This window comes from Homarus americanus, unplaced genomic scaffold (genome assembly GCF_018991925.1).
Source record: "Homarus americanus isolate GMGI-L3 unplaced genomic scaffold, GMGI_Hamer_2.0 scaffold2539, whole genome shotgun sequence".
NCBI classification, from domain to species: domain Eukaryota; kingdom Metazoa; phylum Arthropoda; class Malacostraca; order Decapoda; family Nephropidae; genus Homarus; species Homarus americanus.
The window spans coordinates 1,476,666-1,502,007 of NW_024725489.1; the positions used below are offsets into that span (position 1 = coordinate 1,476,666).

The following is a 25,342-nucleotide window of genomic DNA, read 5'->3' on the forward strand; positions in this document are numbered from 1 at the left end:
CAACAATAATGTGTCCTCCAATATTGCAATGTAAGGTGAATCATCGAATTGTGAATCATTAATTACCATTAAAATAAAGCAGCAATAATGAGATGTGTTCCCCAGTGTTACCTTTTCATAACTTTTGTTTGGCGAATAGGCGGACGTTTTTGGACTTCACCTGAGGCGCGCTGGCTGGACGTTCTGGAATGTTACCCGGGGCCTAAAGGTTAAATCATTTTTATGAATGCTCCTTATACAATATATATCAATAATAATATGGTCACGCTAGAAGAAACCGGATGCCATTGTTATTGTCAGTGTTTACACCCGTGATGACAGTTCTCCATCTGAATTTCTACATGTCAAGAACGAAACAGTCATCAAACCAGGAGAGGGACAGAGTAGAGAACATCCACGCCTTACGTGCGGTCAGCCAGTGGACATTTAGCTTGGTCATGTCCATGCTCTTGTAGGCGTGCGGCTTGCATGCTGTATGGATCACCGATAACTTGAGCTTACAGGTACCGGAGGCCTTGGTGGTAAACAGAACGATGATGCGCTCCTTCTGCATCTTCCGGCCCCGAATCTTGCTGGCATTCTTCACAACGAAGGTCTTGGAAGGTAGCTTTTTCCAAAAAAGACCAGATTCGTCCATGTTAAACACCTGGTCGTCGGTGTACTGTCCTTCCTCCATAATCTCACGTAAAAACGGAGGAAATTCCCTAGCCGCAACACGGTCAGCACGAGCTTCTTCACCACCAATGTTTATGTTGGTGATCTTGTTCCTCTTCTTAAATCTCTGCAACCACCCAGAGGAAGCATTGAAGGGTTTGGGCTTTGCAATTCCCATCTTACGTGACACTGCAGCATACAGTTCACGTGCGTACTCCTTAACTGAGCGCGTGTCCACCGCCATATTCCGTCACGCCTGACGAATCAAGTAGCTCACAAGTAATTTCTCCGTCTTGAGAGGCACCTGGTTGTGGCAATACTTGATCTTAGAAGCACCTGTAGACTTTGTGATGTTCATGTGCTCCTTTATCTTGGCTGCATCCTTCTTAATTGTCCTGATCGTAGACTCGATAACACAATGCGGGCGCGCGAGATCAACTTGTCTTGTTCCTTTCTCCAACTCTTGGATGATCTTGTATTTAATTTCGTAGCTTTGGGAACGTCGTATCTTCTTTGGCTTCGGCTGGCTGGGTCCAGGTAATGCAAGGTTTCTTTGTGGTGGTGGTCCAGTGGAAGCCATTCTTATGAACAATGGATACCGATATACTCGGTGTAGCCGGGAGGGGTGTAACTGACGCGGGTAGGTCAAGGGGGTTGAACGCTCCCGCGGCGGGGCATGTCATAGTACATTAAACCAATCACAGCTAGCGGGGGAGGGAGGTAAGGATGCTTGGCCCAATCACAGTCCGATACGTCATATGACGTCACTGATAACGCAACAAAGACATACACTGCACAACCTACTCGCGCCGCTTACCCAACATGGCGGGAGGTTTGAATCCATAAATGGCGCGGTGCGAGAGGACCGCCAGCCACTCTCCGCGTAAAGTGAGCATTCCGTGTTCGGCAGGGTACCGCGTAAACGTGGAAACGCGTAAAGTGAAACCGCGTAAAGCGGGGTTTTACTGTACAGTTGTACCCCACTTAACTCGGTCAATAAAACCCAGAGGGTACCGCGTTAAGTGAAAACCGCGTTAAGTGAACAACAGAATATATGGGATTAATTCCAATAGAAACCGGCCCGACCCCCAAACTCCACTTTTTGACGACACATAACTATGTTGTAGTAAAAATAACATCTTAATTTTATGATGGTACATGCACACAATTAATACTTAAGAGAAATAGAGAAATACAGTCGCCAAGTTAATGTCCATTCAAATAATGACTCCCTCCCTCCCCCTCTTCTCACACTACACTGCTGGCTCTTCCCTCTCTGAGAAATTTTTGGGGAAAACCACTAAATTTTAATAAATAATACCTCAAACTAAAGTTAGGATAATACAATTGACATTGCTGGATTCCTTGTAAGACCAGGAATATTTTGAATATAAATATCATATATTTTGCACAAAAGATAACATATTTACTCAAGAGTAAACATTATATCTAAAATTTGTATGTCTAATGCAAAATCTATGATGTTTATATTCAAAATGATCATCAAATTGTAATAATTCCAGCAATGTAAATTATATTCTGGCCGGATAATTTGTATGAATTTTATTTGCTAAATTAAAAGAAATTATACTTCACCCGTGTAAAGGGGTACACCCACCGCGGAATGTGAGCATCCTGGGTTCTGGCAGGGCACCGCGTAAACGTGGAAACGCGGAATGTGGGACCGCGTAAAGTGAGGGTTGACTGTATAAGAGAAATATCAATAATATTAGGTTTTTAATACTTACATTAGTAGAAGAGATGGCTGGGTACACGGGGATGGGAGGTTGGTTCCAAATTGGGTCCTAAATTAACCTGCGTTTTAAATATGAAACGTTAATAGAACTGCCATTATCGGAGGCTTTCCTGTGCTAAGGGAACAATAGTTCCCTTAGCCTCGAAGGGGATATGTGATGATGATCAGGTTTGTTCATGATTTTATGACTATAGGAATTATTTTGTCGTTGATACATGTGTATTTGGGCACTGGCTGGGAATGTATCCCATTGAACTCCATGTTATAATGATCCCGATCTATGACAATTTATGATATTTCACTTAGCGATGGGTTTTTTCAGGAACTTAACCCCATCGTTTATTGCATGGAGTTTACCTGTATACAGTGTGTATGTTCTTTCATCACTTGTGGGTCTACTGCTTCTTATTTGTCGGATGTGTTTTATGTTACATTTTAAGACAGCTTTTTTGTGTTAAATAATCATGGCATCTTATCTTGAAGAAAACAGTTAGTGATGTGGATGAAGTAACAGCTCATTATATTACCAGGGAAACAGCCTTACGCGAAGCATCTCAAGCTTATCTCTTCAAAAAGCGTGACCGTGTTTACACCCCAGAAGTGAAGTATCCCTTCGTGTTTGACAACCACGACAAAGCCAAACAAACTGCAGGTAAGATGTTTCTTATGAATTTGTACCTGTCTTTCCTGTCAGACTCCTTGGAGATAATATTTGAACTTGAACCCATTGAATGTCTGTCTATCAGATACCAGCGAACACTAATTGCACATAAGGTAGTTGAAAAAGTTTGGGGATAATTATTGTCAACTAACATCCTCATCCTATATTTTTGGAGAAATTCATTTTAACAGGTTCAAAATCCCTAATTTAAGTAACAAGATACATCTCATACCATTACAAGAAGTAGCTGTGGGATCTTATGTACAGTAAAGGATTATGTCTAATCTGACATCCCACATAGCTGTAATTAATTCAACTTGGAGTGTTTTTTGACAGGTTTTATCGCAGGCATAAAAATAGCTTTGCCTGAGGGATTCACCCGGACCACAGACAGCATGAAAGAGGAGGTGGAGATTCCTGTGTCTGAGCAGCCACCTCAGGATGTTGGGGCCAAGCTCTTCCCTGTCTGTGAGCTAGACAAGGTAGATAAGATGTGTGTGTGTGTGTGTGTGTGTATTGTGTGCTTTATTCTGCCTCAGGGATCATGTTAGCACTTTTTGATATACCTGTACTGTAGTGAGATTAGTTACTGTACATACAAGGGTTGACAAAAGTAAAATGGTGTGTTGCCAAGGTCATGGAAAAACTAATACCCGATGAAAACCACCATTTGGTAATGAAAGAAGTGTGTTTGAATGTTGAATATCTTTCATTATGGCAATATTGAAAAATGCAGACATCATAAATAAACACATTAAAGCTCCATAACCAGTATATAGTCAATCTTCTTTCATTTATTATCTTTGGAAAGATTGGTCAAATGGCCTTCAAGGGATGCAAGACTCTGAACCGTATCCAAACAGTGGTGTACCCTGTTGCTTACCACACTAATGAAAACCTTCTCATCTGTGCCCCAACTGGAGCTGGTAAGACAAATATTGCTATGCTCACTGTGGTGCATCAGATCAGGCAGCACATAGAGTCTGGTGTGATTCAGAAAGATAAGTTTAAGGTTAGTATTGTCATCTTTATTCTCTAATGACTTCTTCTTTTATGTGAACTTAATGACAACGATGGTACTGTAATATGAACCAATGACTCGTAATATTAATGAGAAATAATATGTTCTTTTAGTTTATGTTTCTACTTTCACTCAGGTTGTGTACATTGCCCCTATGAAAGCTTTGGCAGCTGAGATGGCACGTAATTTTGGCAAGCGACTGGAGCCCCTGGGACTAACAGTACGAGAGTTGACAGGAGACATGCACCTCACCAAGCCGGAGATCATGGCCACAAACATGATTATTACCACACCAGAGAAGTGGGACGTCACCACACGTAAACCTGGTGAGTTCCCCTCAGTGTAACCTGTCTACATCTACTACTTCACTTACACTCTACAGTAATATCATTTATTTTTCCTGGTAGATGACACAAACAGTTTATTGTTTCCTAACAGTTTAGTTTATGCCTCACTCAATTCTGTTAAGCTCTTATGATAACTTTGCCCAGTTATATCCTCTAAAGGATGGCACAGTATAACACAAAAAGGCTTTGAATGTTTTGTTATGTTAGCCTTGTCCCACACTCTGTTCTATTGTATATGTCTCAGTTTTGTAGTGATTGAAAAAGAGATTACTGTGTCAAGCTTCAGTAAACAGTTAACAGAACTTTATATTAGTATTGGTCATGATGTTTCTTATAATGACAGGTGATACTCAGCTCTCCCAGTTGGTCAAGTTGCTGATCATTGATGAGGTTCACCTCCTGCATGGTGATCGAGGCCCAGTGCTGGAGACTCTTGTAGCTCGTACTTTACGCATGGTAAAGTTTATTGTTGTCGTTAACTTGTTGATAATAATGTTTGATGTGTGGACCTTATATTTTCTATTACCGTAGCTGTTTTATCTTTTATATAAAATTATAACCTCTTCACTTGCTGCATCAACCCTAACCACATCATCTTAACCATGATATAGTTGAGACCATTCACACTTTTAGCCCCTATGAAACATATGATACCCCACAAGTTTTCACCTAAAGCTTCACTCTTCAGCTTAACTGGTCTGAAGTTTCACCATCCCAAAATTATCTGGAAGGCTAATATTCATGTGATCCATAAAGGCTGAAATTGTGAATGGTGTAGTTCGTGGTCTTGACTACACCATCAGTGACAACATTGTTTAACTCAAATTTTTGTTTGTTTGCCTCAAATTCACATTTCTCTTTTTCTGATTTGCTGTGTCTGCCACTTATGTATGTCTGCTGAGTCATCTTATTCCTGACTACATGTTAAGTAATAATCATTTTTTCTTTTAGTTAATGTAACGTGTAAAGCTGGTAGAATATATGGACACAATGATCATGAATAATGGTTATTACCAGAGAGAACAAGGTGTCTAATAATTCTAACTTAGGATGTATTTAACCTTTAATAGCCAGCAACGTATTCCCCATTTTCCTCGTACATGCAACCATGGCACACAAGGAAAATGAAACTTCCTCAGATGATGGCCACTATCCCTATTGCTAACTTATTCAGATGATGGCAGCTATTAAGGAGTTAAGCTACTTTCAGAAAAACTTCATTTAAAAATAGAAGGAATTATTTTTTCCAGGAAGAGGGTGAAATTGTTAACAGTCTTTTATGGAGTTTGAGAAGATATTTTATGACTCTCTTGTGTCGAACACATGATGATGCTCTGGATTGTTTATAACATTTTATCCATGGCTCACTTATAACACTCTTGACTCACAACCTATGAGACGGATTAGTGGCTCATTTTTACTGCTTATAGTTAGTACAGTACAGTGGTCCTTCGGTTAACGAGCACAATCCGTTCCAGCAGGTTGCTCGTTAACCGAAACCATTGTTTCAATGAATTTTTGGGTAATTGATTCCAGCTCACCGAAAATTGCCTAAATTCAACAAAAAAGGTAGAAAAATACACTTACTTTGAGGTGTGTATGTAGAAGGCTCCTGGATGATGATGAGAATTAGAATGGGGGTGGAGGAGAAAGGAGAAGAGAAGGCATTGGGGTGGAAGAGAAGTCACCCCATGGCGCCATTTCACCCATAAAATTTTAGTTCTCTTGGTGTAATTCAAGATTATTTTCCTGAAATCAACACTGTACTGCATTATATAATGTCAATATGTAAATTAAATTTCAAAATGACCAATAATTTGCATGCAAACACAGAAAAAAGCATTTAGTTGAAGAGAGTCTCAAGCAAGAGGTTCCCTCCACTGAAAAGAGAGAGAGACTGGCGCCTGTTTGGTGTGTTGCCAGGCTGGATGGCGCGCATGAAACTAGTCACTTTACCTTCAATTAAGTTCAATAATTGTTAAAATGACTAAAAAATTTAATATTAAACTTTTAAAATTATTGAATAGTATAACTTCTTGATATTTACTAAAATAGTAAGGAATTTAAGCCCTAAAACCGATTACTGTATTGGCGGACTAATACTACAGCTGGACCGCCAAATGCAAGCGAAAACATGTTGAGGTCGACTCGTAAAAAACTCGTTAATCGAGGGATTGCTCGTTAACCGAAGTTAAGAATCTTATGGAAGGTAAATTATTAACCGAGGTGCTCATTTAACGAGGGATCACTGTATACTGTACTGTATATGTAGTGAGTAGGCCACCAACCACACCACTGTCTCTTGCCAAATTATGGGAAACCTACCCGGTAATGTTTTTTATCATGTATATTGCATGCAGTCTTTTCCATCACTTCATCTGTTGCTTAGTTTGATAATTATATTTAAAATGTTGCTCGTATGTTCTTTAGTTATATATTTCTCGGTGTGACAGAAATATTGAGTAATTACTATCAATTGCTCACTTAACATGTTGCCACTTTTTCTATAAGCCAGTTTTATTCACAACAGTTTGTAGATTTATGGGAGTGTTAAAAGTGGAAGCTTTACACTGTACTGTGTTTGAGTAGATGTTTGATGCTGTACTGACAGGTGGAGTCCCAGCAGTCCATGATAAGAATAGTGGGTCTCTCTGCTACTCTACCAAATTATATTGATGTAGCTTCTTTTCTTCGAGTGAATCCCTTCAAGGGCCTCTTCTATTTTGATGGGTAAGAGAGATTGTTTCTTGTTTTATTAAAGGCAGTACAGTACAGTGGATATAATAATGATGTCACACATTCATGATCACATAATGAAGGTCTAGCCATTAGCTGCCTCATGATACTGAACACTAAATGTTTATGGTGGAACATGTTGTATAGGAGTGTTGCCTTAAGTCATCACTGTCCACTGTGAATGAATTTGATAAAATTTATTTGATATTTCATTTTACCTTTTGTTTGTTAGAAAATATAGCAATAAATACATTGAATTGTTAAAATTATCAATGTCTGCAGGCGGTTCCGTCCAGTACCTCTCGGCCTGTCATTCATCGGAGTGAAAGCCATGGGGAGGTTCAAGCAGATGGAGGACATGGATAAAGTCACCTTTGATAAATGTCTCCATTTCCTGGAACGAGGTCACCAAGTGAGTCCTTTACTCACTGCATATTTTTTTTTTTTTTTGTGTGACTGACTGACTGACTGACTGACTTATTAGGGATGATGTTCCAATTAGACCTCTAACTGCAACTGAATTATATTTGGGCTTTATAAGGATAACGTTTTGCTATACTCTCTTCACTTTAGGGAATTTGTTAGTACTGTACAGTACTATATACAGGTACAGGTTGACAATCCTTTATCCGAAATTCCGAAAACCGAAAAGCTCTAAAAACCGAAAGTTTTTTTGTGGGGCTGCTTTTTTTTTTTCCCACAGGAATTATTAGCCCACCCAGTCACAGATCACTGACCCACATTGGGGCCTGGGGGGCAAAAATGTAATAGTAATAATAATTATTATAATAATAATTATTCATAGTAAATAAAATTTTTAATAAAAATACACCAAAATAAAATAATAATGATTATTGGACAATAATAATAATAATAATAATAATAATAATAATAATAATAATAATAATAATAATAATAAAGTCTAATAATAAAATTAATAATAATAATAACAATAATACTGTAATGATAAAATAATGATACAGTAAAGAAATACAAGAATGAAAAAAGATCAAAAGTGAGAAACACGACCTAGACCTATGAATTATTATTACTGTATTATTATTATTATTATAATTTTTATTATATTTTTGCCCCCCAGGCCCCAATGTGGGTCAGTGATCTATGCCTGGGTGGGCTAATACACATTATATATATTTAAAAAAAAAAAAAAAAAAAACTAACCATTCTGAAAACCGAAATGCCTCTGGCCCCAAGGATTTCTGATAAAGGATTGTCAACCTGTACAGTGAACCCTCACTTTACGCGGTCAATTGAACCCATGGAGGCCTGCGTAAAGTGAACAACATAACATATGGGATTAAATGAAATAGAGACCGGCTGACCCCCAAACTCCACTTTTTCCGACACAATACCTATGTTCTAGTAAAAATATCTTAATTTTATGATGGTACATGCACACAATTAATACTTAGGAGAAATAGAGAAATACAGTCGCCAAGTTAATGTCCATTTAAATAATGGACTCAACTCCCTCCCCCTCTTCTCACACTCCTGGCTCTTCCCTCTCTGAGAAATGTTTGGGGGAAAAACCATTAGATTTTAAGGTATAGTAATAAATAATACCTCAAACTAAAGTTAGGATAATATTATTGACATTGCTGGATTCCTTGTAAGACCAGGAATATTTTGAATATAAATGTCATATATTTTGCACGAAAGATAACATATTTACTCAGAGTAAACAAAATACTTGCATTAGATCTAAAATTTGTATGTCTAATGCAAAATCTATGATGTTTTTATTCAAAATGATCATCAAATTGTAAGAATTCCAGCAATGTAAATTATATTCTGACCGGGTAATTTGTATGAAATTTATGAGCTAAAACAAATATCTTCAGTTAATAAAAAAAAATATATTCTTCACAACACCATCTGTCAATCAAAGTACCCCACCTTGCCTTCCCCCCTCTTCCAACCGCGCCAGATGGTCGGTCGGTCCCTCCCTCCCCCCCATCCCCCACCAACCCTCCCTACCAGAGAAATGTGTGGGAGAAACCAGAATATTTACCTTTTTAGTAATAAATAATACCTCAGACTAAAGTTAGGGTAATATAATTGACATTGCTGGATATTTTGAATATACATTTCATATATTTTGCACGAAAGATAACATGTTTGCTCTGAGTAAACAAAATACTTGCATTAGATCTAAAATTTGTATGTCTAATGCAAAATCTATGATGCTTATATTCAAAATGATCATCAAATTGTAAGAATTCCAGCAATGTAAATTATATTCTGGCCGGATAATTTGTATGAATTTTATGAGCTAAATAAAAAAATTATACTTCACCCGCGTATATGAGTAGATGCACCGCGTAAAGTGGGAATTCCGGTTCTGGCAGGGTACCGCGTAAATGTAGAAACTCGTAAAGTGAAACCGCGTAAAGCGAGGGTTCACTGTATAGTAAAATTTACTGTGTTATATATTAATATTTTCATCATCATAAAATAACTATTGTACTCCAAAATTAAGTTAAGTTTGGTTAATAATGGTACCATTAGTACAGGTTGAACCTCAATTTAATGGCATTGGCAGGGTCTGAACCATGCCGTTACGTCCCTGACGAAACCATTGCATCAAGTTACCAAGGTTATCATATTCGTCATATTATTTTAGGTTAGAAATGGTGAATGTTTCGGAGATGGCATTGATATTTATACGGAGTAAGTTTTTGTTATAAAATCTAATGTTTTAACAAATAATTGTTTTCTCTACATATAATTCAAGCCCGAGAATTTAAATAAACAAGTAAACACGTACTTCCCACGGGACGTAAATCTCTCGGGATATTATAGCCTACCATATTAAAACCGTTTTCACTAATATTGTACAGAGCAAAGGAGTAAAAATTAAATACTCTAATATGCCTAAGAAATAAAGAAAATGTAATATAAAACTAGAAAATAAAAAAATCAGGTGCATGGGTGTGTATGTGTAGGAAGTGAACATGTGTGTTGAGGCAGTGATCACTAAGCTGTAACTGCATCTCCAATTGCCAGTCAGCAGTCTCCACCCACCTGGCTTTTCCCCCAGATATGACGACACAGCATATTGACACACACGTCTCGGAGTCAGCTGGTGACTGCCCAGCTGATTTGTGTCGCATGATGGCTCGATTTGGTTACTTTTGCACTTTGACAACTGATCAGTGAATAAACCATTATACTGTACACTACAATAATACAGGTATACTCTGAAAACCAACACCCCAATAACTGGCACTTTGCATAACCGACAAATACATATAGGGGAAGTACCCCGCAAATTTCGTTAATACCCCGGAGATCTAACGATTGGAAGAGGAATGGCAGCACTGTTTTTCATTTGGCGGGCAAGGTGTGGTGCGAATTCTTGCCATTAGACGGCTCTGTAAAATGCCTCTGACTCATTCCCGCCATCTTTGCTCTTGTTTAAACTTACCATATGTCTCTGACTTCGTGTTTTTCATTATTTCCGTCTTAGTGTGATACTCAATCACGCCTAAATGCCCCAGTGATTGTTCATCTTGCGAGGGGAAGTTTGATGTGATGTGGTAAGGTGTAATAAGGCATAATAAGAGTGGTTGATGGACCAGTAAAGATTGGTAGATACTTCACACCCTAAACCATTTCTACCATCCTCAACACAAGTAAATAACAGTCAATTTATGCTTTATACTGCTTATTTAAGGCCCATTATTATGCTTGCTTTATATGTCTACTTTATTTTCTTGCTTGACAGTGTGCACGACAGAGATACCTTGTATAGCAAGGGTAGAGGGGAGGTGGCTGGTCTCTAACCCCTTAAATTTGTTATGTTCTTATGGGATTAATTGCTTCAATAACCGTTGATTGAATAACCAACGACTTTTCCTGGTCCCTATATGCATCGGTTATCTGGATACACCTGTATGTATTAAATTCTGATAAATACGCTGCAAAATTATTTACTAGTGCGCAAGAGAGACTCGCAAGTAGAGGAATTAATGTAAATTATGGGCGGGCCTTTCAAAAAAAAATCCAATATCTATAAATTAGGGCGTTAAATGTGGGTTGCCGGTAAATCCAGTTACGAAAAATCGAGGTTTAACCTGTATAATTAGAATTTTAATTGGATCCTATTTACAGTACAGTGAGTTCTGCTATAACGCTTGTTTTGATAACGCGAATTTGCTCTAACGCGATTTATGAATTAGGAACGATATTTGTATAACGCGAACGCTTGTTTGCTATAACGCGATTTTTGCTTACTATTTCTCCAATTTTGTGGTATAAACTGTGAATATGGTAAAGAAGAATATCTCCAAGAAGCGTTCTGGTGATAGAATGCCCGGTGATGATCGAAAAAGAAAGGATATAACACTTGAAGAGAAGCTCGATGTTATCAACCTCAAAATCACCCTTCTCCCCCATCAAGTTACATTCATATTTTTTCAAGGTAAAGTGTTACATTTACTGTATGATTTCATTATTAGATATGAATGTAACATTTATTTAGACTGTGCTATCCTTTGTGTTAGGCTAACTACTAAATTTTTTCGATTTCGAGTAATCTGCACCTAACCCTATTTTCTCCATAAGCCCTGTTATTTCTATTACGCGATTTTCTATAACACGATATTTTACAAGAACACAATTATCGCGTTATAGCAGAACTACCTGTATATTGTACAGTGGTCCCTCGGTTAACGAACACAATTCGTTCCAGCAGGTTGTTCGTTAACCGAAAAATTCGTTAACCGAAACCATTGTTTGAATGGGTTTTTAGGTAATTGGTTCCAGCTCACCGAAAATTGCCTAAATTCAACAAAAATGGTAGAAAAGTTCACTTACTTTGAGGTGTGTATGTAGAAGGCTCCTGGATGATGATGATGATGATGGGAATTAGAATGGGGGTGGAGGAGAAGGAAGAAGAGAAGGCATTGGGGAGGAAGAGAAGTCACCCCATGGCACCATTTCTCCCATAAAATTTTAGTTCTCTTGGTGTATTTCAAGATTATTTTCTTTAAATCAACACTGCACTGCATTATATATTGTCAATATGTAAAATATATTTCAAAATGACCAATAATTTGCTTGGAAACACAGAAAAAAAGCATTTAGTTGAAGAGAGTCTCAAGCAAGATGTTACCTCCAGTGAAAACAGAGAGAGACTAACGCCTGTTTGCTGTGTTATGAGGCTGGATGCCACGCATTAAACTTGTCACTTTACCTTCAATTATGTTCAATAATTGTTAAAATGACTAAGAAATTGAATATTAAACTTTTAAAATTATTGAATAGTATAAACTACTTGATATTTACTAAAATAGTAAGGAATTTAAGCTCTAGAACCGATTAATGTATTGGCGGACTAATACTAAAGCTGGTTGACCGGCCAGTGCAAGCGAAAACATGTTGAGGTCGGTTCGTAAGAAATTCGTTAACCGAATTTTTGTTCGTTAACCGAATTTAAGAATCTTATGGGAGGCAGTTCGTTAACCGAAATTTCGTTAACCGAGGCGTTCGTTAACCGAGGGACCACTGTATACATATACAGTGGGGTATGCTATAACGAACGGATCCTACTACGAATATTCCTATAACGAACGGTTTTACCGATACAATTGAGAATGCTATAACGAACGAAACTCCTACTACGAATATTCCTATAACGAACGGTTTTACCAATAAAATTGAGAATGCTATAACGAATGAAACTCCTACAACGAACATTATTAAAAGATTTTTTTTTTTTTTTTTTCTAATTTATTGTTTTTTATTACAAGTATTAATGATATTCTTTATTTCAGGGGTTTAGATGTATATTTATGCACTTTTTTTACAATTTTTACAATTTTATATTACCCGGTATATTTTTCAGTGTTAAGTGGTTGTATTTGGGGGCCTGGAACGGGTTATTCCTATAACGAACGAATGCTATAACGAACAAGGTTCTAGAACCAATTAGATTCGTTATAGCATACCCCACTGTACTACACAGACAAGTCCTTTTTGCTAACTTCCACTGATAAAGTCCTCTCCCTGTTGCTAAATTCCTCTGATGATGGCTGCCATTCCTACACCAAACTTCCACTTATGATGATGGCCAGTGTTTAAGGGTTAAAGACACCAGTAACTAATTCTCCCGGTAACTTGTGTTAATTTTCAGTTCATGATGTTTGTTCACAGGTCATGGTGTTTGTTCACGCCCGTAATGGAACTTTACGTACAGCTGAGAATTTGATCAAGTTAGCTCAGGAGATGGGGAAGACTAAAGAGTTCCTGCCAGATGAAGGGCCAGATGTTACCAGAGCTCGCAAGGAGTTAGGTCGCTCACGAAACAAAAAATTACATGAATTATTTGACTCTGGGTTTGGAGTCCATCATGCTGGCCTTCTAAGATCTGACAGGTAGGTATGAGTGGGTTGTGATCCTCTCTAACATAGAACATCTGCCAGAGAAGGAGAGTGAGGTCTTTTGCCTGATATGACATGTACACTAGGTGGTGAGTCATGTAGTACAGGTTGTACCTCTCTAGTCCGGCATTCTGTGGTCCGGAAACTCCCGTGGTCCGGAACGATTTTAGTTTGTCCAATAGGTAGATAGGCAGTTTTTTTTTTTTTTTACTTATCTGAATTATTATTATTATTACAGGAGTATTAAATTTTTGCCCCTCAGGCCCCAATGTGGGTCAGTGACCTATGCCCGGGTGGGCTAATCCCCTTAAAAAAAAAAAAAGCCGCGGGAAATTAAGGTTTGTTTACATCCGGCAGTTCGGCTGCTCTCTCTCTCTCTCTCTGCTTGTCTATACAGAGTACAACATTTAACCCTTCAATATATATGAGCAGTAAATAAGTGTTGCTTTCATATTCTTATGTAGAGTAATGACGATATATTTTCACATGTGCGCACTTACATACGAGCAGTCTCACTTTTTTTTTTACCATTTATGGTTAGCTACTTATATTTTTCCATTTATTAACATTAAATAACATTACAGGTACTTCAAGCAACCATATTCATTTTTTACATTAATTTTACTACAGCTAAACTCAGGATCTTATTTTCTTCAGTTTCATATGTAGAACCAATCAGTCACTGGTTTCGTAAGCTTTAACATAAACAATGCCAGCAGCCGTCTCGTCTCCTCTAATATTCCACGTATTATTAATAAATTGTATTGTTAATTTTGCACACACGTACATTAATTCAATAAAAACAAATTCAGAAACATTAATTAAAATATATATGAACAGTAAATAAATGTTGCTTTCATATTCTTATGTAAAGTAATGACGATATGTTTTCACGTGTGCGCATGCGCACTTACATATGCGATCTCTCTTTTTCTTTACCATTATCGTTAGCTACTTCTATTGTTCCATTTATTAACATTAAATAACATTACTTAAAACAACCATATTAATTTTACTACAGCTACAACCAAGGTCTTATTTTCTTCAGTTTTATATGTAGAACCAGTCAGTCACTGGTTTTGTAATCAACGAAAACAATGCTGTGTCATTTCCTCGTGTGTTTTAATATTCTACGTATTATTAATGAATTGTATTGCTCATTTTGCACACAAACATTAATTCAATAAAAAAGACATTCAGTAATAAACAATAATGAATCTTTTGTACATAAGAGAAATGACGCTGTTTACACGATTATGCACGTCGTCTGCACGTTGGCGGGCCGTTCAAACCCGTCGAAATTCAAGTTTCCGCCGTCAAAATTTTTATTTATTTATTTTTTTGTGTGTTCCAATAAAATACGTTAAGAATTAAAAACTCGTGAAATTTGAGAAGCTACTATACGACATTTAACCTTTCAATATGTCTTCAAAGAGACCATGATGCAGAGAAAGTGGTGCTAGTGCTTCCAGGCATAAGCACAAGTCAGGAAAAGGGTGAATTTCCATGGTCCGGCAATTTCCATGGTCCGGCACCGGTCAGGTCCCGATGTTGCTGGACTAGAGAGGTACAACCTGTATATGAGGTCTGTCCAAAAAGAAACCGAACTTTTTAGATAGCGCGCCAACGAGCCGGCACAGCGTGCTCGCAGCGGGAGCTCTGTTTAGCGGTGACCTTGATGTTTAGTCTAACACTAGCCGCACCACGCCACATCAATTAGTCATCAAGCTACACTCGCTAGAGGGAACGTGTGTTTAGTGCACTTGGCGATTTGTTGCAAGTTGAACAATGAAGGATCCTGAAGAGCAACGTGTTTGTGTGAAATTCTGTTTCAAATTGGGAAAACTTTTAAGGAGACTTGTCAAATGTTGCAACAGGCTTATGGGGAGGATTGTTTGAGCCGTACACAATGTCACGTGTGGTACCAGCGTTTCAAAAGGGGAAGAACATCCACTGAAGACGATCCCAAATCTGGACTTCAGAGTCTCTCAAATGTGGAGGTGACGTTGATCGTCTTTTTTGATTGGAAGGGTGTCGTTCATCATGAGTTTGTTCCACGTGGTCAGACAGTCAATAAAGAGTTTTACTTGGAGGTCCTGAAGCATTTTGAGGGAGGCAGTGCGAAGGAAGAGACCTGAGGCGTGGACAAACAAGACCTAGATGCTGCACATGACAATGCACCTGCTCATGTGTCGCTCCTTATCCGTGACTTTTTGGTGAAGCACGAGACGACTATCGTCCCCCAGCCGCCCTACTCTCCGGATTTGGCCCTACGGACTTTTTTTTTTCAGAAGTTGAAAACCACCCAGAAAGGTCGCCGATTTCAGACGATAGAAGAGATAGAAGAAAATTCACTATGAGACCTGTGCACCATCCCTCAAAATGCATTCCAGGACGCGTTCCAGAAAGGGAAAAAACGTTGGGAGTGGTGTATCAACAGTGGAGGGGAGTACTTTGAAGGAGACAAGTCTGATTAAGTTGTAAGTAAAGCAATAAATTTGTTTTTTAAAAAGTTTGGTTTCTTTTTGGACAGACCTTGTATGTACACTAAGTGGCGAGTCGTATAGTAAATATACACTAGGTGGTACATATTTACTTTATTTACCCACTAGAGGTGGCCATAATGAGGGATGGAGGCCAGTGGCCTTTGTTGGGTCCCTCTATTGTTCTTGATAATTTTGTCGAGTTAATTTGAAGCCCAATACCAAAAACTTTCCTCTGCAGAACACAGATTGAGTCCTTATTTAGTCGAGGATTCATTAAGGTCCTGGTGTGTACGGCAACACTGGCCTGGGGCGTCAACCTTCCTGCTCACGCTGTCATTATAAAGGTGAAATAAGTCTTTTTTTGTGGATTTTGTGGTGTAAGATTTTCTAAAATATTTCCTGGTGAATTTATATCTGTATTTAATAGGATTATTCCTCACAAATTACATTATCACTTCTCTTATTCCATGTTTTTAAAGGGTATTTTGTGTAAATATTCATTTTTCTACAGGGGACAGATATCTACAACAGCAAACATGGCACAATGGTGGATTTAGGCATTCTGGATGTGCTGCAGATCTTTGGTCGTGCTGGTCGACCGCAGTTTGACACCAGCGGACATGGTACCATCATTACCACCCACGATAAGTTGACACATTACCTGTCTCTTCTTACCAATCAATATCCCATTGAGAGTTCTTTCATCAATCATTTGGCAGACAATTTAAATGCTGAGGTAAGTGAACCATTGACTCATAATGTGTGTAGGTGTGGCCCTGGAAGAGTCTTCTTACTAAAGATAGAACAAGGGGGAATGTGTATCTATTAAACACTTCAGAAATCACTGTACCTTGCAGATTCAGGATATGAATAGAGTGTGTGTGTGTGTGTGTGTGTGTGTGGATATTATTCTTTCTTAGCACTTTCCTCTCATATTGTACTCCTGTGAAGTGTGAGTACATGGTTACCTTCTGCACCACAAGAGTGAGAGAGAAGAACAGTAAAGGTAAAAGATGGAATGCAAAGTGGTGTTTAAAATTGGATCAAGTCATTTTACTTACAAGTGTTCGTGAATTTTTATGTTTTGTTACCGATTAGCCAAAAATTTGATTGATAAATAAGCATTGATTGAAAAATAATATATTGTGTTAGTGATGAGTACATTGAGTGTCTTACAGGTTTCTTTGGGTAATGTGACAAACGTTGAAGAAGCTATTGAGTGGATGAGCTACACATATCTCTTCGTCCGCATGCGCAAAAATCCTCAGGTACCAATTATTGTTTTGTGGGTCCTTGTTTTATTACACTTTCTCTGGTGGTATGGTGCTTGTGTGGCTGATAGCCTTGTTTGAGATTCTGGAGTAATTGTAACTTTGAAAATATCATCTTTATATTTTGAGAGAAATAAATATATTTTTTTTATACTTTTTGTGGTGTAAATATTTGTTTTAAGGAGGCATAAGTACTCCAGGCAAGTGTTTGAAAAGCTTAAATGTTTGCGGGTACAGTATTTCACAGTACGACTGCTGTATTTCCTTGGTGCAGGTATATGGTCTGCTGTACAAAGAAGCTCAGCAGGATCCTACCCTCGAGTTATTCCGCCGGGAACTCCTCACAAAGGCAGCACGAGCTCTTGATAAAGCCAGGATGGTGCGTTATGATGAGGGTACCGGCTATCTCCATATAACAGGTCAGCATGTTTTTTTGTACAATTAACTACCTGTATTAAAGTCCGTTCACCTCTTCCCCTGTACCACAAACCCTGAGATTCAGACTCGTGAACCCAAAGCAGTAGACACCAATGCATCATTCTGTCCATGAGTGCTTTGGTTTCATTATTCTGAATCTCGAGGTTTGTGGTACAGGGGAAGAGGTGAACAGAATTAAGTTGACTGTACAGTCAGCCAAAGTTCCATCGACCCCACCCTGGCTCTCGTACTCCCAATTTTACCTGCCAATACTTGAAGGAAGGAAGGAAGGCTGTATGTAATGGGGAATGTGATTGGTGGATTTATTTTTGGCTGCATCAATGTCAGGATAAATATTAAACAATCCAAAAGTAACATTTTTATAATAATAAACCACTGAGGTGGTCATTTTGGTGTTCTACTAACTGCATTTGATGGTATTTTAAACGCCTTGGTTAAGGACGTTCAGGTGACGGGCAAGTCGATCGGAATGCTTGAAACCCGCCTTTTGACGCATTCAATTTATTGATGTGGTCAAAACCTGCAGAGGAGATGTTCATATTATTACATGGTGATTCATCTGATACATAATTAGTTAGTCTCACACAATTTTATCTTAATTACAATTTATTAAACATACTGACATAACACAAAGTTCACAACTATATTAATCTTAGTTTCGTTTCATTCTGCATTGTCTTATTACTCCAGGTTAGGCAGAAACGAGTAGACATAATTAGTCAACACTATTTCAGTACCTAGGGGTATGTCATCACTTATGCTGTACTTACAAGTGTGGGTCAATGCAGATCAGTATGGTGTACCAAGAGACAACAAAACTGTGCAAATTGTCTCAGCACAAATTCTGGGACAGGATTGTGAGTCGGTGTTTACCAGTGCGAACAGAGGGCTGATCCTTACAGCTTCACTCGAGAGTGAGGAGGGCTTGCGGCCACACCACCCTTTAAACCATACATTTAACAGAATCAGGACCTCTTGTCCATAAACACCCCACCCCCCCAAATCTTTGTTCGGGTAATCCAGCAAACTCCAACACTCACACGCCAGTACTCACTTGCCAATGCTGACGCCAGCGGTGATAACACTCCCGGCGGTGCCAGCAGTGATGCCGGCGGTAAACACCGCCCCTCGCCACATCTGGTGGGGTCACAGGTCACGTGGGTGGGGGGGGAGGGGGGCATGGTCGCAGGCTGAGAGATCCAATGTTTGTTCGGGCAAGGCAGCGAACGTCAGTACTGACACCAGCATAATAAGCCAGAGGCGGTAACAGGTATTATTATTAATAACTCAGTGAATGAGAGAGAGAGAGAGAGAGAGAGAGAGAGAGAGAGAGAGAGAGAGAGTCTGTTGGTAAGGACTCAGAAAGGGGTTGAATAGCTCTCAGTTATGTGGGTTTTTTAATTCCTTACTTTTTTTTTTCTTTTGAATCATATTGCAACTGGCTTTATTGTCATTGCATAATTTAAATTTAAGGCATGTATTATATTTCTTTAGAGGATTAAAATATAGACAGGTGTGTTATTTACAGTATATTGTTTAATAACGGGTCCATCCACCCTCCTTATCAATTACAGCTTGCAGCCTACACTGCATAGAAGATACATTGTTTCTAACAAGCTCAGGTTTGTTTCTAAAAATCTCCCACTGTTTTGTCATGTGGTCGAACATCCGGTTCGGCGTCCTCTCGAATTCGGGCTTCCAGGAATTGACGATACTTGCCCAGATATTTTCAATGGGATTCATGTCGCATCCCTTGCTCGGTACTTCCAAGAGCCTGAGGTGTTGCTGCCCATCAAACCACTGATGCACTGCTCTGGCCGTTTGGATGGGGCATCTATCTTGAATAAAAGTAATTGGCCCAGCAGGGAATGGGAAAGAGCATTCCTGAATTGAAGGGAGGAACTGAGTCCGCAGGATGTCTAGGTACGTATTTATTTACCGTAAACCTCTCCTTAATTTGGAAAACATCTCCCATATCGTGCAGGGATATGTAGCCCCACACGTTCAGCATCACATGCCCACTTCTAGCCACCTCGTATATGTGGGCCCTGTCATATCTGCAGGAAGGAAAAATACGATACAAATATAATATGTTGGCCTAATTAAGCTATTACATCTTATATTAAGTTTGTAGTATAATACTTGAATTTTTTTTTTAATGTTATGCAATAATCTTAGACTTTTATTTGAAATTGTATAATGAGCTGTTCGATGTTTTACATCTATATAGACAAATACGGTCTAAATCTTATTTTAATCGTTGTTGACTTGTTAATATGTTAAGTTTACTTACCTCGTGCTATTTGGCAGCCACAAATGAATTTTACCGTGGTTAGTACTGGCAAAAGTCTTCTCATCCGTAAAGACTACTCGCAACCAAAACTCCAGGCTCTCTCCCACATATTGCTGGGCAAACTGGAGGAGACCAGTGCTGTGTTGTTCAGTTAGCCGTTCCTTTATGGCAGGGACTCTGTGTTGTATGCCCGCCTCATGCAAACTTGACCTGACAGTCTGTGCACAGACGTCTAAGTGTAACGCCTCTCTGATGGCGGCAGCGTTGGAGAATGGGTTGTTTTGGATTGCTGCTATTATGACGGCATCCTCATCCCCAGTCGTCAGTCGGGGGCGTGGTCTTCTTTCTGAAAATAGACATATATTGTTTTTTTTTATCTCCTGTGTCATAACTTGGTATGCCATTAATGCTATGGCATACACTCATAACCTTTAACAAAAAATCAAAACATTTACTTTATAATATTTGCATTATCATATCATTTATATAAAAATAAATGTCTTGGTTATTGTTTATATCCTGGTTCAATCTGAAATTTTCATACTTACCCAAATCAGTTAAATTACCCGTTTCGGCATATCTCCTAATCCACCTCTTCACAGTTGAAGTCGAAACCGCAAGTCAGTCTGCGATGGCACTCACCGTAAGGCCTCCTTCTCGGAGGGCGATTATTTGGCCGCGAGTAGTTAAGCGCTGTTGCGTCGGGTTCATGGTGACAGAAGTAATGCCTACTATTGATATCGTATTCACAACAACACTTCGGTCAAGCTCCTATTGACTGATTAGACCATGCCAAGTGATATGTGATTGGTGGGCGTAAAACCTGATGCTGATGTCATAAAAAGATAGGTAACTACCCTGTATTGAAAATGTTGTTACCTAACGATGAGTACGCAGTCTTTTGCCGAACAATTGTCGATTTTTAGTTCGACAAAGGGGAACCAGATATTAAACTCCATATATCAGCTGCCACTTGTGTAGGTTATGTATCTATGCTACTGTGCCGAGTAGCAACCTTGTAAATAAGCTACTGTGCCGAGTAGCATTTATATATGTAATTACGTGGCAACACTGCACGTGTTATGTGGCAACATTGCCCCGAGGCTGCCATATGGCAAGGCAGTCTCAGTCTGACTCCGTGGGCCGTGCATGGCACACGCTAGTCACCACTTGTATTTCTCCTATCCTTTAATAAACGGACTTCAGTGTTACCTGGTGTTTCCCTACCCATCACTGCATTCTTCAGGGAACACTTGGAACCTTCACGGCGCAGTGAGTAGGATCTGTGGACTTACAAGTGTGTGAACAATGGACAGTTAGCCGGCGATGTGCGACTGCCGGCGATGTGCGTGTCGACTCTTGTGTTGCGTTGTGTTTCGCCGCAACGTGCAGTGTTGCGCCGTCACAGTGCGTTCTAGTGGCAGTGTTAGTGTCAGTGTATTAGTGTGTCTAGAGCTGAGAGTTGAACATTGGCCTGTTTTTTGTGGTACCCACGGAGCACGCAGGCGTACACCCTTCTCGTGTGACATTTATATATGTAATTACGTGGCAACGCTGCACGTGTTATGTAGCAACATTGCCCCGAGGCTGCCATATGGCAAGGCAGTCTCAGTCTGACTCCGTGGGCCATGCATGGCACACGCTAGTCACCACTTGTATTTCTCCTATCCTTTAATAAACGGACTTCAGTGTTACCCGGTGTTTCCCTACCCATCACTGCATTCTTCAGGGAACACTTGGAACCTTCAACTTGGATACTTCATTTTCCCAATAGCACACATTTCACATATACAGAGACCCCTCGGTTAACGAACTCAATCCGTTCCAGAAGGTCGTTCGTTAACCGAAACCATTGTTTCAATGGGTTTTTGGGTAATTGGTTCCAGCTCAGCGAAAATTTCCTAAATTCAAAAAAATGGTAGAAAAGTTCACTTACTTTGTGGTGTGTATGTAGAAGACTCCTGGATGATGATGATGATGATGATGATGGGATTTAGAATGGGGGTGGAGGAGAAGGAAGAAGAGAAGGCATTGGGGTGGAAGAGAAGTCACCCCATGGTGCCATTTCACCCATAAAATTTTAGCTCTCTTGGTGTAATTCAAGATTATTTTCTTTAAATCAACACTGCACTGCATTATATATTGTCAATATGTAAAATATACAGGTATTTCAAAATGACCAATAATTTGCTTGGAAACACAGAAAAAAGCGTTTAGTTGGAGAGTCTCAAGCAAGATGTTACCTCCAGTGAAAACAGAGAGAGACTAACGCCTGTTTGCTGTGTTAAGAGGCTGGATGCCGCGCATTAAACTAATCACTTTACCTTCAATTATGTTCAATAATTGTTAAAATGACTAAAAAATTGAATATTAAACTTTTAAAATTATTGAATAGTATTAACTTCTTGATATTTACTAAAATAGTAAGGAATTTAACCCCTAGAACCGATTAATGTATTGGCGGACTGATACTAAAGCTGGTTGCCCGGTCAGTGCAAGCGAAAACATGTTGAGGTCGGTTCGTAAGAAATTCGTTAACCGAATTTTTGTTCGTTAACCGAATTTTTGTTCGTTAACCGAATTGAAGATCCTTATGGAAGGCAGTTCGTTAACCGAAATTTCGTTAACCAAGGCGTTCGTTAAACGAGGGGTCACTGTAATTTGTTTTAATTGCCATAATTATGAATGTAATATACTTATACTGATAACTAGAATATACGAAGATACAATGTCGTTACTGACAAGCGAGTCTGTTACACAGTGTCTGCTCTCTAACGTAGGTCAAATTATATTATATAATGCTCACATTGTAAAGACAATTAATTCCTTCATGAAACATTCAAGATTAAATGTGGAACTTACTGTATATTCTTGAAATTTGATGTGAGAATCTCGTGGCATCCCTGGTTATAGCTGCATTGCCAATTCGTTGATATAATATCTTCATTATTTAAGCAAATATACAAATATTTGGAAACTTGTCATGATCTTAAATAACGATGAATACTGTAGTTTATTATTATAAAAATGTTACTTTTGGATTGTTTAATATTTATCCTGACATTGATGCAGTCAAAAATAAATCCACCAATCACATTCCCCATTACATAGCCTTCCTTCCTTCCTTCCTTCAAGTATTGGCAGGTAAAATTGGGAGTATGAGAGCCAGGGTGGGGTCGATGGAACTTTGGCTGACTGTACATCGTGGGGCAAAGGTCAGTGTGTGTGCGTGTTGTAACTTACTCCTCAAACTCCTGTGAAGACTAGTACATTCATCATTCAGAATTGAGTATGATATTCATCCAGGTGTGATACAATGATATGAGTTCCGGTACCCAGACAATTCCGGGATGGGGGATATTTTTCCGGGTTCGAGAGATGACGTACCAATGGGCAATTTCTGGAACTTCCAAGAAAATTTTCCATTACTTGGAAAATTCCGGGGATGAGAGGTTTTTTTGAGGATTTGAGAGAGTCCTCTCGATTCCCGGAAATCTCTCACATCTGGAAGTACTCTTCCAATTATTCTGGCTAATGGAGTACTTTACTTTATATACGGATTACATATGATTTAAAAGACATTCCACAATGGTTGTTAGTTTAAGAGGTTAAAAATTACTATCCTAATAATGACTAATGTAAAATGGTTTATTATCACAGACATGGGTCGAGTGGCCAGTCAGTTCTACATTAAGTACGACACTGTAGAAATTTTCAATGAATTCCTCAAGGCTGTGATGAATGAGGCAGACATCTTAGCTGTTATTTCTCAGAGTTCTGAATTTTCTCAGCTGAAGGTGAGCACATTTTGTTTTATGTTTAATGGAATTAGAAAATCATTCATTTGTGTAGATGATGTCGTCAGCTCTTCACACCTTCAGGGCCAATTCTCTCTTATAGAAATTTTTATTTATAAAATTTTGTTTCTCCCTTTGATTTTGTTGAATTTTAGGTGTAATATATAGAGATTTACAGAGTGATTTAAAAGCCACTGTGCACCTGCAGAAGTGAGATAGATAGATTAATAAATCTCATAAGTGTATAATTTTTATTTTCAGGTTCGAGATGAGGAGCTGAATGAGTTAGATGACCTTCACCACCAATGTGAAGTAGCAGCCATGGGAGGTGTAGAGAACCTCCATGGCAAGGTCAACATTCTCTTACAGAGTCACATCTCTCGCATCAGAGTTGACAGTTTCTCTCTTGTGTCGGATGTGAACTACATCACTGAGGTAAAGTAGTCTCTACTAACATAACACTTTTTCTCTCTACTGTTCCTTATCACAGTTATTGTTTGCTGTAAAAAACAGACACACTTCTAGTAATAGCCTTTTTATATTGGTTGGAACCATGGACAATATTATCTTAACCCATCCAATGGCTACAGCTGGTCTGAATATCGAGTGAACAGTACTTTAAATGCACCCGTTTTTGTCTTATTTTCTAATAGGTGGCAAGTTTAAAGTCATGAGCCTGAGAATATATCTACTGTAGCTTGTTGTACTGTATGCTAAAAACATTTTGCAGAATTCGGTGCGCATCACTCGTGCACTGTTTGAAATTGTCCTTCACAGAAGTTGGCCGCTCATGGCTGCTAGACTATTGACTATGGCCAAGATGTTGGAGCACCAGATGTGGCATTTTGAGAGTCCAATGAAGCAGTTTGCTCGCCTCACACATGAAATCATTGACAAGATTGAAGATAAACGCCTCACTATTGAGAAAATCCGTGACATGGACCACAGAGAAATAGGTATACTCGAACTTGTACTGTACTGTATACAGTGTTTAGTATGGTAGGCCATATAAACACCAGCCTCTCAAATAATTGGCTGAACCACTCGTATGTTAAATTAAAGTAATAACTTGTTTTAATGACTCTTGGGATGAATCAATTATTTATTGCGACACTAATTACTCGGTACCATTCCATTTTTCCCTCCTGGATGTAGATACACAGGTTAATTTCCAGTTCTGAGAGAATTACAGTATACTGTACAGTGATATCCCCGTTAGCCAGAACAATTGGTGCAGAGCACTTCCGGGGATGAGAGATTTCCGGCTAACCAGACGACTTTCTGAAACCCAGAAAAATCCCCCATCCCCGGAAATATTTCCTGTTACTGGAAAAACTTTCCGAGTGTCTAAACAATGCATCTTGCACAGACAAACACTAGCTCACATCATCATAATGTTTCTGTGTGCTGGGGAGTTTTCCAAGAGTCTAAACTAAAAATCTAATAATCTATATGATATGGACGTGAATGAAGCTGGG

General features: G+C 38.8%; 1 protein-coding gene across 2 annotated transcripts in view; it reads left to right on the forward strand.

The window, feature by feature from the left end:
* Positions 1–25,342, forward strand: part of LOC121864950 (activating signal cointegrator 1 complex subunit 3-like) — an 88,001-nt gene that overhangs the window by 23,038 nt on the left and 39,621 nt on the right. For both annotated transcript variants that reach the window (XM_042364168.1, XM_042364169.1), the window contains exons 11-25: positions 2,941–3,062; positions 3,408–3,553; positions 3,883–4,083; positions 4,229–4,418; positions 4,783–4,895; positions 7,051–7,169; positions 7,458–7,587; positions 13,353–13,573; positions 16,304–16,409; positions 16,577–16,801; positions 17,244–17,333; positions 17,611–17,755; positions 23,728–23,864; positions 24,126–24,299; positions 24,595–24,820. In XM_042364168.1, the coding sequence (XP_042220102.1) occupies positions 2,941–3,062; positions 3,408–3,553; positions 3,883–4,083; positions 4,229–4,418; positions 4,783–4,895; positions 7,051–7,169; positions 7,458–7,587; positions 13,353–13,573; positions 16,304–16,409; positions 16,577–16,801; positions 17,244–17,333; positions 17,611–17,755; positions 23,728–23,864; positions 24,126–24,299; positions 24,595–24,820 (2,345 nt within the window). The remainder of the gene's footprint in view (positions 1–2,940; positions 3,063–3,407; positions 3,554–3,882; positions 4,084–4,228; positions 4,419–4,782; positions 4,896–7,050; positions 7,170–7,457; positions 7,588–13,352; positions 13,574–16,303; positions 16,410–16,576; positions 16,802–17,243; positions 17,334–17,610; positions 17,756–23,727; positions 23,865–24,125; positions 24,300–24,594; positions 24,821–25,342) is intronic.